Source organism: Lampetra fluviatilis, chromosome 49, assembly GCF_964198595.1.
Source record: "Lampetra fluviatilis chromosome 49, kcLamFluv1.1, whole genome shotgun sequence".
NCBI lineage: Eukaryota > Metazoa > Chordata > Hyperoartia > Petromyzontiformes > Petromyzontidae > Lampetra > Lampetra fluviatilis.
In genome coordinates, this window is record NC_136323.1 from 787,511 (window position 1) to 806,983 (window position 19,473).

Below are 19,473 nucleotides of genomic sequence, written 5' to 3' on the forward strand. Positions count from 1 at the left end.
GAGTGTGTCGTGGTGTGGCGGCAGGGGTCACGGACCAGCCCGCCACGCGTGCGAGGCCGCAGCCACAACAACACCTCGGGGACTCGGCTCGCAACCCTCGTCGCTGCACTGCCACCTGCCGGCCTTCTGGCGTCCCCTGGGTCGCTGGCGGTCCTCTGCTGTGTTCGCCCGTCGGCCTTCACTTGCCTCATACTGACAAAGGCCGCAAAGAGTGTCTGTCTGTCTCTGGTGCAGGACAATCAGTTCCAAAGCCAACGCGCATTTTGTCGGAAAATGTTTAACGCGCTGTAGGCTTTCGCGACCAATATGATACATAACATAGGTGTTTTGGGTTAGATGGCGTAAATGTATAAACGCTGTGTCGTTAAACCCGCCACCACCCGACACATCCAATTAGTAAGGTTTGTCACGTAAACAGAACGTGGCAATTGTTGTAAATGTTGGGGCTTTGCGCTCCAACTCACCGGTTAGTGCTGTACTCGTGACGAATTGGCACGTTCTGTTGACGTGACGACACCTTTCTAGTTGGTTATTATCAGAGCCACGTGGTTGTTTGCATGTTCACCCCGAGTACCGTGTGGTTCATGCTGTACTTGATTCCTTGAAGAAGGTTTCTTATGTCGTGTCTGAACACCTTAACACACCTCCTGTTATATTGCCAGAAATGATTAAAAAACGACCCCATTGTGACGTTTCATCAGCCGCCTACCTGGCAGAGCGGCTGACCCCCGTCTCGCCTCCACATCGCGGTCACTGGCGCGCGCCCCCCGAGGGTTGGGGGATGTCGAGTCTTGCCCCCGGCACGCGCCAAGTGTAGCGGCTTTCGTGAGTTCGCATCATAAACATGAAGGGGCCAAACGCCACCCACTCAAGACGATGCATTGACACGTGGGTGCCTCTCCTCGTGGTGGTTCTCCTTGTGAGATCCACCCCTCCCCCTTCAACACATGTCCCGGTTTTGTTTGTAGAGGTGGCAACCCTGGACGGTGACATGGCCTCACAGTGGCATACGCACCGCTGCAAATTCTGGACGGGAAGGGCCTCGTGGCCAGAGACCTTTGGGCTCCGCTGTGCGGCCTCAGTGGCCCCCGATAACACACAGCGAGTGAGGACACCTCCCCATCATCATCGTGCTGCTGTCAAACCCCCAATGGTTTCAGATGATGTGGCGGCCCTCACACCGACGATGTCTCATCGGGGGAAAGTGGCACCCCCTCTGAATCGTAGCGGCCGCGCGTTCGCCGCTCGTTGCAGAAAGTCGACGGTTTGAATCCCAGCGGCCGCCCTGGTTATCACGAGCGGTGTTGACAACCACGACCACACGACGCGCTGTCCGCTTCACTCGCGGTGGACGTCTAAGACCCCCCCCCACCCACCCCCTGACGTCAATCGCAAAAGGAGGAGGGCCGCTGCGATTGGGACTCATCCCGACAGGCAGCCACATGCCCCAGGTGACTCTGGCAAATATCGAGACTCATCCCGGCCTCACGAGGTGTCACCCGCGGCACTGACAAAATGCACTTGAAGCGTGATGCGTGCACCGCTCGGGGAAGGGATCCAGTTGAGGGAGAGGCGTCACCGGCCGTCGCCTTGCGAATGTCCCCCACAGTACGGGCCGTTGGTGAACCCGTGACCTTGGTTGCCCTGGGGTCATTGCCGTGCTCCCAGAGTCCACTCTCGTTTTTTTACAAACCCCCAAAAAACTTTACAACATTTCGTCTCTCACAGCTGGTGAACCTCGGCCTGCCACAATCTGCTGCACGGCGATGCGTTATTCAATTGTAATTTAAATATTTAGCCGATTGTTTCGTACGATACGAAATGATTGTTGAGTGCTGGGTGTCAATCAGAACTGCTTATTGTTGCTGTGTTATGTTTAGTTTGTTCTCCTTTCCCCCGGCACCTCCGATTAGCACAGTTGGCTACGTACGGTGCGAAAGAAGTTCAACATACATGCATTAAATGGCACATTTTATTATTTAGCAATTGTTTAACAAATGTTCAACATGTAGGTCACACGCAGCCGGCAATGCCGTCGTCTGCACGAGCTCAGCTTTCGAGAGGTTTTGCTGCAATTTTTACAGAGCACTGTACAAATACCATCATCATCATCATCCCAGAGGGGTCGATACAATTGACACCACTTTGTGGGGAAGTCAATAGTGGTCGTCCTACGGAAAGACTCGTCCCACCATAGGAACGTGAAATTTCCACCACCAGCTCAGCACTGTTAAACACAAGAGGACTACTGACTCACTGCTCAATTCAGCACGAAATAACACGAAGGTTTAATTAACAATAGCTTTAGATAACATTAATAATAATGCTATTTATTCCGGAAAGCCCCAACGAGTCTCAGAACTCTTGTCGCAGGCTGGTCCTGCATTGGGATGTTGAGCTATTTCCTTATCAAAAAGTCAAAAGTGATTTCTACCCCCAGAAAATCACTCAAGACTCCGAACCTTCCACTTGAACCGCAACCCAATTACTTAGAACTACCGCGATGAAAACCTGGCGTCGCCGTGCACGCAACGCGGCCTTAAACAACATAAACACTGCACCCGAGGCAGTTTGCCAATAAATATCTTTAAAACGAAAAGCTTTCGTCCGTCAAAATCGTCCTTTGTTTTTGTTTTGTATCCAGGAACGAAGCGTCCACGACACGCCGTGGCTCAGCGGGACACCTCTCACCGGAGGCACCTTCGTGGACACCGAGGGTCACGTGACCTCTCCTCCTCCGACACGAGTTTTCTGACACACGACCTTGAGCTGCACGGCAAAGTCACCGCGTCGCATACATTGTGTGCGTTTCCTTCCCCCGCACCTCCGACTGCGAGAGACGTTCAACATACATACAACTGAGCATCACACGACTCACTTTCTTCAGATGTGTAGATCGTCCGGGCTTACAGCTTATTTAATTGGAGTAGCGCGGGAGATTTTTTCCCATGGCGGCGAAACTAAAAACACGCGCAATGGGTATAGCTTAATAAAAACCTCCCATTTTGAACACTGCAATTCAAACGCACACCGCAATACTGAACGCGATCTCTTAAAAATAAAACGCATAAATATCGACCGTGCACGTTTTCACGTCTCCCACGCCGCGGTGTCCGCAGAGCGAGTGGTCGCGAGGTCATACCCCGCTCGCGGGTCCAACTCGGCCCATCATCGTTGCGAGGGAGATAAAATGAACGGCACCTTCCTGAGCAAGTCGACTGTGGTCGTGCTCTGAAGCTCGTTCTCACAGATGCCGAGTAGACCACCAGCTCATACCCCATCCCCCCTAGCCCCCCACTCTATGTCCACCCAGTGGCTCAAAGGCTCCGAGTTCAAATCCGGGAATCAATAGTGGTTGCCTTTATGAGGCTAAACTTGTCCCCGCCATACAAATGGGGAATTTCCAGCACTGGATTAAGGCTCTAAACCACTCGAGCAAATACATTTGTGGGCTTTTGTTTCCCTTTTTTCCCCTTCACGGTAGCGGGAACGCAGCGCGGTCAGCCTGGGACAGCGGCGCCCCCCCCACACCCTCTCATCCTCCACATCCTTCACTCTTCTCCCTCGTCGCTAACTATCATCTCTGACGCGTGACTTCATCTACCTGCCAATCCTCAGTCTCATCCTCTCCAGTTATGAGGTGGGTCAGGTGGGGGGAGAACCCTCACAAGCGGGTTGTGAATGTGCACATTCAATGTGTTCACTCTGGCGAGTGAACACATTTAATGTGCACATTCAATGTGTTCACTCTGGCGAGTGAACCCGGGTCTCGCTTGAATCTCGCAGTCTCAGTGGGCCCTGGTCATCTGCTTGATGTAGAACAAAGGAAGGGAGGAATTGGGGGGAAATGAGATAATGTGACTGAAACCTAGCAATTCGTAATAATAATAATGCACGACTAATTGTTTTGGGTTCGGCCACTTAACGATTTGTGTCGTAAACACCTTCCACCACCTGCCGACGCAGCCAACCAAATAACACATTGTCGCAGGAGTCGAGCTCACAAATGATGATGATTGTTTTCAGCTCCGTTGCCGGTAAAAGGTGAGGAACAATTCTCAGAAGCAGAATGAGAAGCAGTGAAATACGATGACGATTTCGCTTGAAACTGCGCCAAGCGTCTTCAATCGAAAGATCCAGGAAGTCAGAATTAAAGCCAGGAAGTGAAGAGATGAAATAACACGAATACTGTGCAAAGGAAATCCAACTTGACAAACGGTCAGCATGAAACAGAAGCGAATTTGACAACATCCTTGTCATTTCATTGGACGGGACGAGTTGCGGGCGGCAGTCACTGTACGCGGTGAACATACAACCGCTCTGTAAGGTGCCCCTCTGCGCAGGCCTCAACCCTTCAAGTACAAATTACAACCCAGCAAGCGCCTCTTCCTCTCTACCGCCGTGCGGCAGGGCGATCGGCATCGTGCGCGCGTTGGAACTTCTTTGGCACCGCACGTGGCCAACCGTGCGCGGGTTCCGGGCCCGTGGGCCAGCAGTAGCCGCAGGGCCCTCCGCGGGCGACGCGTCGCGGACTTCTCCGAGGCGCTGCCGGCGGCAAAAACGAGCCGAGTGCCGTTGCAAATCGTCGCGACGGACGGAGTTCCATGGCGCGGTTTTGACGGCCGCGGTCGGAATGGTGACCAGGCGCAGCCACCTCGGGCTGGCGCGGCCGGCTACGTACGGCACAGAAGAAGTCCGCACGCACAGGAGCGGAGCTCGTCTTGGAATACCGGCACATAACGCTCCCGTGCGGTCGAGTGCTGACACGGTGGTTGGCGCACTCGCGCCAAGAGACCCGTGGTGATTCGCTTCACAGCCACAACCACCGGCGGTGAGCCCCGGCGTCACACCGTGTGGCGAGCTTAACAGCGACCGGGTTTAGGAGTTTGTATTTTTCGTTCAAAAGTGTTCACAGACGGACTGACGGAATATTTGACGATCACTCCATCGCGCGTTTTCAGATGCGCTTCTTTGGCCGTCTGGAACGCTCTTTCTTCCAATATTAGGAAGCTACTGGAGCGACCATGCACTTTGAAATCATCATCTAGATTGGAAAGACATTTATTTATGAACTGCTTTTTGTGTTTAGTTTGTTGTCCCTCCCCCGCACCTTCGATGAGCACGGGTGGCTACGTACCGTGCGAAAGAAGTTCAACGTACACACACGTGACATCTGGGACACTCCCTGGCGTAACCAACAGGAGGTCGTGGGTTCGGTCCCGACCCTGACGCCTGCTGCTGTATATGTGGAGTCTGCATGTCTCTCTCCCCGTGGTCACGTGACATTTTCTCCGGGACCTCTGGTTTCTCCCTCCACATTGAGAATCAACATCACGCGTTTAGAGTATTCGGCTGCAATGCATTTCCACGCGATAAGCCACTTCACTGAGCTACCGTTTGTGGCCAGGTCGCTTCTGAAAAAGAGCTACATAGCTCAGTGGGCCTTTCCTGGTAAAACAAAAAAAGTATAATTTAGTAGAACACCTTTCCCTTGTTCACCAATCCGTACTGAGAGGAATGAAGAAGTACGGTCAAACAACCCTCATGATCCGTACAGTTGGCTATGCGCTGTGCGCGGTGTTCAACACGTGACCGACGTGGCACGGCGAAGCCTTTATCCAACGGTGGACTCACAAAGGTTGTAAATGACGACTGTTTTAAATGCGAGGCTCATGGAGGAATACAAAGGCAACGTGTTTTTCCCCATCAGATTCATCATCGATGCCATTCAAGGAGCAGTGCTTGTGTTGCGATCGAAGCGTCGTAGTTTTTGTTATTTTCTTTGAACCTATCTACGTGACTTTACCGAAAGTCCCAAAGAATATGCACACACGTTCTCATTTTGTAAGTGTGCTCTCATCATTCAGTGAGCGCACTTTCGCGTCTTGTTGTTTCTACGCACGTAGAGACGCATGGATGTGCGAGCGTGAGCGCGTGCGAGCGGGTGGCTCACGCCCCGCGAACGATGCGCGTCGTCACGCACCCTGCGCTAGCTCGCCAGCAGGAATCTCGTCTTGCATCCATCCTGGTTGATGTGGCTCTGCAAAACAGAAAATATACGCACAGCAGCGAGACGCCATGAAGCATTCCGACGAAAAGGGGCCGAGTCATCGTTTCCTCGCCGGTGACGAGAAGTCCCCATCGGCCGGGTGAAGTGTTGAGCGCACTGGACCTGCGATCCGGAGATTGTCACCGGATCGATGCCATCGCCCCGGTGCGGAAGTGGAAACAATGGGGGCGGGTTTCTGAAATCCTCACCTCCTCACCAATCACCGCTTCCTCTGTCCACCCAGAAGTATAAAGGCTAGGAGATGTTAACTACCTCGCCTGGTATACAGGAGGTCGTGGGTTCGATCCCGACCCTGACGCTTGCTGCTGTATATTTGTTGGAGTTTGCGGTGTCTCTCTCCCCGTGGTCACGTGGATTTTTCTCCGGGCCCTCCGGTTTTTCGCTACGCATTTATTTGGCCGCAACAAATGTCCACGTGATAAGCCACTCACGTGATAAGCCACCACTTCGACGAGCTGTCATTTGTGATAGGCAGCTCGCTTCTGAGCTACATAGCTCAGTGGGCCTTAGCTGGTAAAATAAAATGTTTAGTTTATAAATGGGTTCGCCGCAGTCGAACAGAAGGATGGTCAGCATGGAAGAGTAGGCCAAAACACGCTCCAAGGGGCCTTCTAGAGCTCCCTCTCGTGGGATCCCTTCCGCCAGGAGCGGTGTTAGCAAGACATTGCAGGGCTGCACCTTTAGCTTTCAACCTCCGCTTGCTGATTCTGAGGCTCTTAATGATCTCGATGGAATATGCGGCTGAAGGAGGTCATGAATGCAGGCCTTGAACAAGCAACAAAATAATCTTAGAATCAATACGGGGGGTACGGATAGGGTGCCAGTGAAGGGACAGGAGCAGAGGGGTGACGTGGTCCTTCAAGCGTGTCCCAGTTAGCACCCTGGCTGCTCTACATTTCCACGTGATAAGCCACTTTGTTCAGCTATTATTTGTGTGCCTTGTCACTTAATAATAGCTCCTCAGTGGGCCTCACCTGGTTGATAAAAAATGTGAAGTTTTATTTGTGTATTTTTAAGTGAGTCGTTTCTCTTTCCTACACTTTGCACCACCGTCGTGTTGTTGTTGTTGTATTGTGTTGTTGTTGTTGTCACCTTCTGACCCCGTGCCCCGACTGGACATCTGTGACAAAATTACTCTAAAGCTCATCAGATTCGTCCAAGTATTAATATTCTGATAACCAAGTTCAACATACAGACACACGAGCAGTCTCCACCTGTCCCGACTGAGCAGGCTGACGCTGGGGCACGGAACGAGCGACGCACGCTAGCGAGCGAGCGAGCGAGCGAGTGGTGAGCGGCGAGCGAGCGAGTGGTGAGCGGCGAGCGAGCGAGTGGTGAGCGGCGAGCGAGCGAGTGGTGAGCGGCGAGCGAGCGAGTGGTGAGCGGCGAGCGAGCGAGTGGTGAGCGGCGAGCGAGCGAGTGGTGAGCGGCGAGCGAGCGAGTGGTGAGCGGCGAGCGAGCGAGTGGTGAGCGGCGAGCGAGCGAGTGGTGAGCGGCGAGCGAGCGAGTGGTGAGCGGCGAGCGAGCGAGTGGTGAGCGGCGAGCGAGCGAGTGGTGAGCGGCGAGCGAGCGAGTGGTGAGCGGCGAGCGAGCGAGTGGTGAGCGGCGAGCGAGCGAGTGGTGAGCGGCGAGCGAGCGAGTGGTGAGCGGCGAGCGAGCGAGTGGTGAGCGGCGAGCGAGCGAGTGGTGAGCGGCGAGCGAGCGAGTGGTGAGCGGCGAGCGAGCGAGTGGTGAGCGGCGAGCGAGCAAGTGGTGAGCGGCGAGCGAGCAAGTGGTGAGCGGCGAGTGAGCAAGTGGTGAGCGGCGAGTGAGCAAGTGGTGAGCGGCGAGCGAGCAAGTGGTGAGCGGCGAGCGAGCAAGTGGTTAGTGGCGAGTGAGCAAGTGGTGAGCGGCGAGCGAGCAAGTGGTGAGCGGCGAGTGAGCAAGTGGTGAGCGGTAAGCGAGCGAGTGGTGAGCGGCGAGTGAGCGAGTGGTGAGCGGCGAGCGAGCGACCGAGCGAGTCCGCGCCTCACCAGCTTCCAGCGCAGCAGCCTCACCCACTCGTCCGTCTCCCGCGGCGAGTCGGCGTACATGTAGTAGGTCCTCTCGGGGAACACGAGGCTGAGACGGGGGCGACGCCACAGTTACACGAGGACACCGTCGGTGTCCCCCCCCCCCCCCACGAATGCAAAGTTCAAAGTTCGCCCCCTCCTTCGCCCTGGGATGGAACTAAACAATGTGTAGTTGACCACGTAAGCCCCACTGAGCCATGTCAGAAGCGAGCCGGCCACAAGCGTCAGCTCGGCGAAGTTCCCCTCCGACGGCACTTCCCCCGGCGCTCTCCGGCACCATCTCACATCTGGTGACGGCGGCGAGGCGCGAGGTCCGGCGCGGCACACGGGGTGGTGGTGCGTGGCCAAAAACACCACGCCCCGCCGCCTTTGTCTCCTGAGCGGCGATGTTTACACACCGCACCAGGTACTCGCTTAAGGCCGAGTTGACTTAAAGGAGGCCCAGGACCGGTTCAGATATTCGCCACCGATGTTGCTCGTGAGCGAGGATCGAACTCGCGTCGCCAAGAATGTGACGCGTCGTGTGCGCTCACCGGCACGGGCTCACCGGTACGCGCTCACCGACACGCGCGCGTACGCACGTACCAGAACACGTTGGTCCTGTCCTGCGTGTAGTCGTACTGCACTGCGCTGCACCTCGTGAGATCCAGCGTCTTGATCGCTTCAGCGTCCTGCGAGAGCGCGAGGGAAACGCGTCATGCAGCCCACACGCACGGCGGACCCCAGAGGGCACACAACTGGGTGGTTGCGTGGGGGGGGGGAGTCATGTGACCATACTTCACCACGCTGGTCAATTCAAGTCGTTGAACTTCTTTCACACTGTACGTAGCCAACCGTGCCAACCCTGCACAGCTTCCCAAATATAAATAATACGTCATTTTAACTTGTGCGCTGGGCAGTATTCGCTCACTCTTGAACACAGACGGAGAATTACTCAAGAGGCGCGAGTAACCACAGACAGGCAGGAAGGCAGCCAACCGTGAGACCAGGACAAACAATTGCCCAAGCTCTGCGGTCCACTATACGTTGAGGTGCTCTTGGTCAACACGTGCGAGGGGGCAACACTCGATCCCGTGAAGATTGCACCGGCGGAGTGCTGTTCATAGATGCCCCCGGGCCCTGCGGTCTCCCACTCAGACCCGACTGTGCCCGTGTGGTCAGCAAGGAGCACGGCGGCGGTGGCTATGAGATGTTAACTACCTCGCCGCCTGCTCGTGCGAAGTGCCCGTACCCTGGCCTGCCGGGGGAAACGCGTGACAGCAGATGTGCCCGAGGTCCAGAGGGAGACTGGCAGGAGGAAGGGTGGGGGAGAGATTGAGAGAGGGGGGGGAGAAAGGGAGAGAGACAGACGGGGAGATACAGGGAGGAAGAGAGGGGAAGGGAGCAAAGCCAGGAAAAGGAGTGGCGAGAGAGTGGCAGAGCAAACGCTCGGTGAAGGGACTGGCTTTGGCGGCTTGTAGCGACTCACCCTGGGCTCCTTGTAGTACTTCATCTCGTGCCGGAACACCGTGAACCATCGCAGCTTCCAGCTCTGCAGCTCGTGCACAAAAAGCAGAAACAAAGCAAATGACTCACTCAGGAAACGTTGCATCTTCCGCCAAAAATAAACGCAGGCCGGATCATCTCACCGGGCGATGCCATCACAATACCCACTCTCGTGGTTGTCGACCTATTTTCATTGGTATTATTATAGTATTTGATGGGCTAGTCACTCTCTCCGTGACGGGCTACGCGCACTGTGAGAAGTCCATGTACGTATGCCGAGCTTCTTTCGCACCGTACGTAGCCAACTGCGCTGATCAAAGGTGCGGGGGAAGGACAACATCTAAAGAAAAGATCTTTCAATCTAGATGACATAAAAGTGCATACCTCCAGTGGCTTCCTAATATCAGTGGCAAGAGCTTTCCAGACGGCCGCAGAAGGGCATCTGAAAGCGCCGTTGTTGGATTGCGTAGCCAAAGAGGCTGACGGCTAGCTATGAAGAAGGACCATTGCCCGAACCGTCGTCTCTTACATATTTATCGTTTTAAAGCCACACGGTGTTATTGCCGCACGTGATGAGTGTTTTAGTTTGCTATAATAATGATGGCTCCTATAATCACAAGGCCACCCAGCGGGGCCTAGCGGCAGTACCTTGATGATGAAGCCTTGCTTGGTGAGGAAGCCTTCCTTCGTTGCTAACTGCGAGGGGGGGGGGTGATGGTGATGTGAGGACATCGTAAAACAAACATTATCCAGGCTGACAAACTCCACACTCTGAAAAACAAAACAAATAAACTCACCCAACAAAAAAAATATTAAATTAAAAGACCGACCAGGACAGACAGACTTGAAGTTCCTCAATATGACTTTCTTCATCTATATTAATGCCCGGGGCTTAGACAGCCAGATAGACGCTAACTTAATATGCTTCTGTGGTAATACCAGAGGTGCTCACGGCCAGCTTAACAGTGCCTTGAGAATTTTAGGATTTACTATTAACACATGAGGCTCCTCCAATTATCACGGTTGGCTATGTACGGTGCAAAAGAAACTCAACATGCATACGTACGAGGCTCAAGGAGCCAGACGATGGCTCCTCGTACGGTCGTGTAGCGGTTAGTGAGCTGCGCTATCAACCCAGTGAGACCGAGGTTCGAATCCCGCTCACGGGCAACACCGGTGACGATTAACTGAACCGGTCATGGGCCTCCCCTATGTCGACTCAGTGTGAAATGAGTACCTGATGCGGTGTGTAAACAACATTAGCACCGAGTTGACAAAGGCAGCCGGGCGTGGTGCTGGCCATCCATACGTTGGCCGGTACAGCCCTAGCGGTCCGTCTCAGGCTACACGGAGGATCTTTGTCTTAACAGATAAACAAACCCTCCTCCCGGCTGTGCCACGCTCACCGAATCGGCGTGCGGCTCCAGGAGCTCGGGCTCGCCGTGCAGCGCCGTGTGGATGCGCACCGACTCGTACGTCTGCGGCTCCGACACTTGGCGCGGGTAGGGCAGGTGCAGCAACACCAGCGTGCCTGCCGGCACGGCCGTTCCACGCACAGACAACCTCAAAACTCGTCGTCGTCGCCGTCGTCGTCATGCTAACAATCCACATTTATGTAACACTTCATGTCACTTACTGCTCTCGTGTGGACTCACAATTATCGCTATCACACAACCTACTTAACGGCCAACAACCGCAGGGACGTTTTCAGACGTCTGACAACTGCCTGGCGATGCTGCAAGCGCGAAACGTCCGCACCAAAGCTGTCCGCCGTCGCGCGCCGGTGACACTCAAGCAGTCGAAATTTGGCTGTTCCAGGCGACGACTCGCCACGCCGCCGCAAGCACGGCCCGCCACGAGTCGTCTCGTCGTCGGCAACTTGCCGTGCCGGTTTCGTTGGAAGGGCGCGCGACACAGAATCAGCATGTCTATTTATCTGGGAGAAATCTGGGAGATACAAATTTAGCCTGGAGACACGGCCACGTGCATCCCAGTTGAGCACTCCTCGAATGTAAGAAGCGGCTGGTTGCGAGCGATTCTCTGACGCGCTGGAAAGCGTGCGGGGAGGTTTTGAGAAACGGGAAGACTTCTTCACACAATTCTGGCAAATTGCCTGATGAAGCTGGTTGTAATCACCAGCAGAACTTCACAGCACTCTAATGGTAAATGTTGGGGGTGTACTCTCCAACACTCCGGTGTAGTCAATCTTAATTTTAGAACTTTCGTGACTGCAGGAATTATTATTTGGTTCTTTCGGTTAAGTCGCGTCTAAAGATAAAATAATAAATTAAATTAAATAATAGAATACGACGTTTCGATTGCAACACAAGCAATCATCATCAGGTATAATGAAATAGCGACATAAAATCTAACCAGAAAACTATAGACAGACATATTAGCAGACAGATATCACCAAGATACATAGCGAGAGCAACACAGGTAACAGAGAGGGGTGATCGTCTCTGTGTGGTGGCCTTAAATAGACAGAGGGGGGGGGCGGAGGCAGAGAGAGGGAGGAGGGTTAGAGAAAAAATTAGCATATCAATGAGTGGTCAACAGACGTGGTGCTGCACGGCAAGTAAGCCTGAAAATCAGGAGGACACACTAAAATTAAATAACCTAGTAAAATATCGAAATGTAATGTAATACAACACAGAGGGTCGGTCAACACACAATTAACGCATAGCCTGGTTGATTACGTATTTCAAAGATTGCTAAGTTAGAATTTAAGTGTGAACATTCTAAAGAGAGGACACAGGCAGAGAAAACAAGTCGCCAGAGAGAGAGAAAAAGGATAAGCTTAAAACTTCCCCGTAGAAGTGGTTCAATCTTAATTTTAGAACTTTCGTGACTGCAGGAATTATTATTTGGTTCTTTCGGTTAAGTCACGTCTAAAGATAAAATAATAAATTGAATTAAATAATAGAATACGACGTGTAGTAACTAATTGTCAGGTTTTGTTGACGTGACAAACCGTATTGATTGGCTGTGTCAGGCTGTGGTGGGGATAACGACACGTTCATATTTAAGCGCTCTGAACCCAACAAAAAACCTTCACGAAAAATATTGGTCGCGAAAGAAGAGAAAAGGAGCGAGCGAGTGAGCGAGTGAGTGAGCCCCCGCGCGAGTGAACGGCTCGACGACGAATCAGCCGCACGGCCAACAGCCCAAGCCGAACGTCTCGCGGTAGCGGTGACGGTGGCGGGTCGGCGGCACGAAGCGACGGCGCCACCACGACCACCACCATCGCCGCCGCCGTCACCCACCGGTCTCGCTGCCCACGAGCGGCTTCTGGGAGAAGTGCGCCAGGAGCTCCGGCAGGGACTGGAACTCGCTGAAGCCGAATTTGATCTTCCCGTCGCTGCACTTCACCAGGAAGTGCTTCACCGAGTCCTGGCACCTGCTCGCTCGCACGGAGCGCGAGACTCACTCGGGCTGGCCAGACTCACTCGGGCTGGCTGGCACGTAGGATGAGACTCACTCGGGCTGGCTCGCACGGAGCGCGAGACTCACTCGGGCTGAATCGCACGTAGGATGAGACTCACTCGGGCTGGTGAGACTCACTCGGGCTGGCTGGCACGTAGGATGAGACTCACTCGGGCTGGCTGGCACGGAGCGCGAAACTCACTCGGGCTGACTGGCACAGAGTGCGAGACTCACTGGGGCTGACTCACATGGAGGACCAGTGGTCGGCACTACTCACTTGACGGACACGGCGAGCTGCCCCGACTCACGGCTCTTGCGCAGGAGGTAGCTGCCCAGCGCCCCGTTGGACATGAGCAGAGCCTCCGCCTGGTGCCTGCTCAGCTCCCCGTGGTACCAGCTGCGCCGCACACCGCACAGGCAAAACGCCACCCACACAAGCGTTTTAACAGACTGTTGGGGCGAGGTGAACACGTGTGTGTGTAGTGACAGATGAACACGTGTGTGTGTGTGTGGACACAGGTGAACACGTGTGTGTGTGTAGAGACACAGATGAACACGTGTGTGTGTGTAGACACAGGTGAACACGTGTGTGTGTGTAGAGACACAGATGAACACGTGTGTGTGTGTGTGTAGACACAGGTGAATACGTGTGTGTGTGTGTAGACACAGGTGAACACGTTTGTGTGTGTGTAGACACAGGTGAACACGTGTGTGTGTGTAGAGGTAGGTGAACACGTGTGTGTGTGTGTGTGTAGAGGTAGGTGAACACGTGTGTGTGTGTAGACACAGGTGAACACGTGTGTGTGTGTGTGTAGAGACACAGATGAACACGTGTGTGTGTGTGTGTAGAGACACAGATGAACACGTGTGTGTGTGTAGACACAGGTGAACACGTGTGTGTGTGTAGAGACACAGGTGAACACGTGTGTGTGTGTAGAGACACAGATGAACACGTGTGTGTGTGTAGAGACAGATGAACACGTGTGTGTGTGTAGAGACACAGGTGAACACGTGTGTGTGTGTGTGTAGACACAGATGAACACGTGTGTGTGTGTAGAGACAGATGAACACGTGTGTGTGTGTAGAGACACAGGTGAACACGTGTGTGTGTGTAGAGACACAGATGAACACGTGTGTGTGTGTGTAGACACAGATGAACACGTGTGTGTGTGTGTGTAGAGACACAGATGAACACGTGTGTGTGTGTAGACACAGGTGAACACGTGCGTGTGTGTGTGTAGTGACAGATGAACACGTGTGCGTGTGTGTGGACACAGGTGAACACGTGTGTGTGTGTAGAGCCACAGATGAACACGTGTGTGTGTGTGTGTGTAGACACAGGTGAACACGTGTGTGTGTGTGTAGACACAGATGAACACGTGTGTGTGTGTGTGTGTAGACACAGGTGAACACGTGTGTGTGTGTGTAGACACAGATGAACACGTGTGTGTGTAGAGACACAGATGAACACGTGTGTGTGTGTAGAGGCAGATGAACACGTGTGTGTGTATAGGCAGGTGAACACGTGTGTGTGTGTGTGTAGACACAGGTGAACACGTGTGTGTGTGTAGAGGCAGATGAACACGTGTGTGTGTGTGTAGACACAGGTGAACACGTGTGTGTGTGTAGAGACACACGTGTGTGTGTGTAGAGACAGATGAACACGTGTGTGTGTAGAGGCAGATGAACACGTGTGTGTGTGTAGAGACAGATGAACACGTGTGTGTGTGGAGGCAGGTGTGTGTGTGTAGAGACACACGTGTGTGTGTGTGTAGAGACACACGTGTGTGTGTGTGTAGAGACACACGTGTGTGTGTGTGTAGAGACACACGTGTGTGTGTGTGTAGAGGCAGGTGTGTGTGTGTGTAGAGACACACGTGTGTGTAGAGACACACGTGTGTGTGTGTGTAGAGGCAGGTGTGTGTGTGTAGAGACACACGTGTGTGTGTGTAGAGACACACGTGTGTGTGTGTGTAGAGGCAGGTGTGTGTGTGTAGAGACACACGTGTGTGTAGAGACACACGTGTGTGTGTGTGTAGAGGCAGGTGTGTGTGTGTAGAGACACACGTGTGTGTGTGTGTAGAGACACAGATGAACACGTGTATGTGTGTGTAGAGACACAGATGAACACGTGTGTGTGTGTAGAGACACAGATGAACACGTGTGTGTGTGTAGAGACAGATGAACACATGTGTGTGTGTAGAGACGCACGTGTGTGTGTGTGGTTGCCGTGAGCTCACGAGATCTCCTGGAGTCCAGATTCGTCCTCCATGATGGGGACGAGGGCGAACGGCCCCTGGGCCAAACCATGAGCCACCACGCCCGAGTGGCCGTCTCTGAGTGTGTTCCCTGCGGCCCCTCGGCTCAATGTCCACTCTGTCAGTACTGTCCTCCGTGTGTGCTGCCCTCTGTGTGTGCTGCACTCCGTGTGCGCTCTGCGCGTGTGTGCTGCCCTCCGTGTGTGCTACACTCCGTGTGGGCTGCCCTCTGTGTGCGCTCTGCGCGTGTGTGGACTCGACACTGACACCGCGGTTTAGTCGCTTCCTTGTTTTGTCCACGTGACAAGAACTGCACCCAGCACGCCCTCACCCCCTGCCTCCCTCATGGCAGAGAGGGCAGCGCAGTGGGCAGGTCACTGTCTAGAGGGGGCAGGGCAGTGGGCAGGGCGTTGTCTAGAGGGGGCAGGGCAGTGGGCAGGTCACTGTCTAGAGAGGGCAGGGCAGTGGGCAGGGCGTTGTCTAGAGGGGGCAGGGCAGTGGGCAGGTCACTGTCTAGAGAGGGCAGGGCAGTGGGCAGGGCACTGTCTAGAGGGGGCAGGGCAGTGGGCAGGTCATTGTCTAGAGGGGGCAGTGGGCAGGGCGTTGTCTAGAGGGGGCAGGGCAGTGGGCAGGTCACTGTCTAGAGAGGGCAGGGCAGTGGGCAGGGCGTTGTCTAGAGGGGGCAGGGCAATGGGCAGGTCGTTGTCTCGGGAGAGAGAGGGACGCGGTATTGTCCAGGTGAGCCGTGTTTAGGGTTCACCGTGGCCTATCTGCCTCACTGCTGCGTGCCACTGAGTGGGTCACTGAGCAGCTCTAGACCGTGTTTGGTGGTGGTGGTTCTACGGCATTGGAACGATGCGATGCAGTAGCTCGACCTACACGTGTCTGTGTGCTGTGTGACACCTTTGGCAGGCAGGAGGACGAAGCGTGGTTGGCTACGTACGGTGCGAAAGAAGCTCAACATACAGTCCACACATTCACGTTGCAACGGACCCAGCAAGCAAGCCCACGCATGTGTAGCCAGGCGTTGTTCTGCATTGCAGCGTTCCAACAAACTGGTGGTGTGAGAGTCAGAATATTTATTGATACGGCGAGGAACCCGATAAGCGATCAAAGTTCCTCTTTGTAAACAGATGTCCCGTCGATGTGTGCTCGTGCGTGTGTAGCGGTGCACAAGTAACGACACAAACATCAGCACATTTGACAATAACACGAATTCCCAATGTTTTGAGTGATGTTTATTGGAATTCCTGCCTCCTGTACTCCCCACGTGACTGCCCACGGCCTGTGGTTGATAATAATGATAATTATAATAATTATAATAAGTGTATTACATATTATTTTCTGGGTTATAAGACGCTCCAGAAAGTCAAGGCTATACGGGGGAACTTTATCTTTGTATGTATGGAACGCAGCTTTCCAATCACACTGCGCCAACGCATCCCAAACCCGATGCAAAGACAAAGATCCCCCGTGTAGCCTTAACAGACTGTTGGGGCAAGTGCTGTTTGCGAGCACCTATGAAGGCTGGCACGGCACACGAGGGGGTAGGTGGCCAACACCACGCCCGGCCGCCTTTGTCTCTCCAGTGGTGATGTTTACACACCGTACCAGGTACTAATTTGAGGCTGAGTCGACCTAAGGGAGGCCCAGGACCGGTTCAGATAATCGTCACTGGTATTGGCCGTGAGCGGGAATCGAACTCAGGTCACCGGGTTCGTAGCGCAGCGTAGCGCTAACCGTTGCACCACCGCTCCCCACACGCCGTATGCTCCCACATTCACACATCCGATTTGCGCGGTTGGCAACATACGGTGCGAAACAAGTTGAAAAGAAACCAGTTTTGTTTTCTTATTTCACCCCACTGAGCCGTGCAGCTCGTTTTCAGAAGCGAAGTGGCTCATAGTGTTGAAATGTATTGCGGAAGCCAAAACCATGCACACGTCAGGGCAACGTGGAGCTTCTCGTGTTTGAAGGGGCACGGCAGCTGGCGACTGACACCAATGAGCGCCTCGCCTCACGAGACACGTGCCGCTCAAAAAGGGGAACCCACAGCCGAGTGGAAATTCAACCGCAAGCCGTGACAACCGCAGTGGGATTTTTTGCGTTTTTGTTCAATCTTTCCCCTGCCTCTCACACAAAAATAACGTCCGCTCAAGTTGTGTTTCGCCTGTTAAATTGCGACAGTTACCACAGAACCCCCCCACCCCTCCCCGACTATCGAAATCCGATGAACTGCGAATCTCGTTTGTGGCCCATGTCCAAGTAAGTTCCCGTCTCGTGTCGACCGTTGGACGCTGCTCGACATCCCCATTTGCGTGTCTCCCACTCTCTCGCGAGGATTTGTATCCGGGTCCTCCGATTTTTCCTTCCACATTTAAAATCAACGTGCATTTCGAGTATTTGGCCGCTATACATTTCCGCATGACAAGCCACTTGATCTCGCTGTTATTTGTGGTCAGGTCGCTTCTGAGTTCTGACAAAGAGCTCCACAGCTCAGTGGGTCTTAACTGGTCAAATAAAACTAGTTTCGTTTAACCCGTTTGCAGATGGAGGGTTTAATTGGCTCAGGGGACAGGTTCAGTGAGGAAGGTTCAAGGAGGCTGAGGATGAGGTTGTAGGGAATGTGATGCAGCACATCGGGCTCACTCCGGACTTCACTCCACACGTGTTGCTGTGTTCTTGGCGACAATAAACAGCCCGTGGGGAACGAGGTGCATCCTCTGCACAAGTTTTAAATATAAGACATTTCCTTTTTATTTAAAACCACATTGGAACAGATGCTATGACATCAGCAAATACTGTCATAAACCTTACATATGATTGTTAGCATAGGCAACCGAGTTGATATATTTTAATATTTTTCATCTAAATCTCTTGATACAGCACACATTTTTTTCCCGTAACATTTTGTAAAAAAAAAATGGTATACTCTACACAAACATGGTATCCACATTGCACAAACATTATCCATCGGGAAGCGTAACAAATAAAATAAAAACCTCATGACGCATCGTCCACGTGTGACCTGGTGGGCTGGGCCACGTGCCGAGCACCGCTGCGGGGGGCATCGCGACAAGCTGAAGTGGCCCAACTCGCAAGGCCACGCTGGGGACCACGCGTGGCTGCGCCTACCGCCGTTGCCAAGTTCTGTCAGCCGCCTCTGATATGTTCGACTTTGAGCGATGTGGTTTTTTGTTTGTTTTGCACGCGAATAGATGCCAACATTCAGGTCGAACTGCCTTATGCACAGGATGCTGGAGCCTTCGCTTTCGAATTTGCGTCAACAGTCAGAATCAGTGTTTTCAAACGACATGGGTACATTTCTAGAGGCTACGTTTCGGGACCAGGCATCTTTCACAGTACCAACCCGTTCAGCTATCCGTTAAACCGGTTGCGATGGATTGTATTCCACTGCTGATGGCATTTTTTGTTTAAACGGCGCAGTCATGCGCGTCAATATTTCAAATTCTGTTGGTAAAGTACAAGTCGCATGGTCGCGTTGGAACGCCCCCTTCTTCCACTGGCACAGCCGAGCCGAGCGGGCGTGGAACCCTCACGGTATGAAACTCTCGCCTCGCAAGACACCGGAATGAGGCTGTTGGCCAGACAGGTCCACGGCCTTGGGGTTATCATCATTTTCATCTTTACTCTGCACTAAAGTCGGTACACATGAACGAGTTGATGCCGACGTCAGGCTCAACGAACATGCGATGTCAGCCGTGCAGCTCGGATTCTGCGGTGGAAAAACAACCGGGGCGCTCCCCCCGAAGCTGCACCGGGCTGGCTCGGCACTGGCTCGGCACTGGCTCGGATCGGGTGTGCAGTGGAAAAAAGAGGTGTTCGTAACACAAAAATCTTGTTTTGTGCATGACATTTCCATCCGGCAACCCAGAGTGGGCTCGCATAGCTTCAACACATTTTAAAAATTCACACGTGACACAGTTCTTCAAAGTATGCAGTTTCTAGTTCAAGTTTACAGCTTGTAAGCATGTTTCCACTGTGTGTGAAAAAATCTGATGGGTCTGTACATTTGTCAAGACAGTTCCATCGACAGAAAAAAAACATCGTGAGCACCAGCAGTTAACAAATCACCGATACATCGAGAAATGTGTTTGAATCGGTGAACGTGGAATTAAATATTTGCGTGTGCACCCAAGCATTCATGCTATGGCTTGGGTTC

At 53.3% G+C, this 19,473-nt stretch overlaps 1 protein-coding gene across 5 annotated transcripts; it reads right to left on the minus strand.

Moving 5' to 3' along the window:
* Positions 1-2,044: 2,044 nt before the first annotated feature.
* LOC144948410 (dual adapter for phosphotyrosine and 3-phosphotyrosine and 3-phosphoinositide-like) lies at positions 2,045-15,656 on the minus strand. Of its 5 annotated transcripts, none has more exons than XM_078877848.1 (10): positions 15,273-15,656; positions 13,310-13,429; positions 12,873-13,006; positions 11,013-11,137; positions 10,255-10,302; positions 9,590-9,652; positions 9,353-9,408; positions 8,707-8,792; positions 8,083-8,170; positions 2,045-6,040 (listed from the first exon to the last, which is right to left on the minus strand). In XM_078877848.1, exons 1-9 carry the CDS (start codon positions 15,302-15,304, stop codon positions 8,103-8,105), a joined length of 732 nt encoding a protein of 243 aa, XP_078733974.1. In that variant the 5' UTR covers positions 15,305-15,656; the 3' UTR covers positions 2,045-6,040; positions 8,083-8,102. The 5 variants fall into 5 exon arrangements, with proteins under 5 accessions (XP_078733974.1, XP_078733972.1, XP_078733973.1 ...); XM_078877846.1 differs by having other exon boundaries at positions 9,322-9,408; XM_078877847.1 differs by lacking the exon at positions 9,353-9,408.
* Between the last annotated feature and the right edge of the window lie 3,817 nt (positions 15,657-19,473).

What these genes read in the sequence shown, in the direction of transcription:
- LOC144948410 (XM_078877846.1), bottom strand. Translation starts at nt 15,304, where the DNA reads ATGGAGGACGAATCTGGACTCCAGGAGATCTC. An exon ending in TGGAGCCGCACGCCGATTCG is followed by an intron (nt 10,303 to 11,012) that starts GTGAGCGTGGCA and finishes CCCCCCTCGCAG; the next exon opens with TTAGCAACGAAGGAAGGCTT. An exon ending in GGCTGCTGCGCTGGAAGCTG is followed by an intron (nt 6,041 to 8,082) that starts GTGAGGCGCGGA and finishes TCTGTTTTGCAG; the next exon opens with AGCCACATCAACCAGGATGG.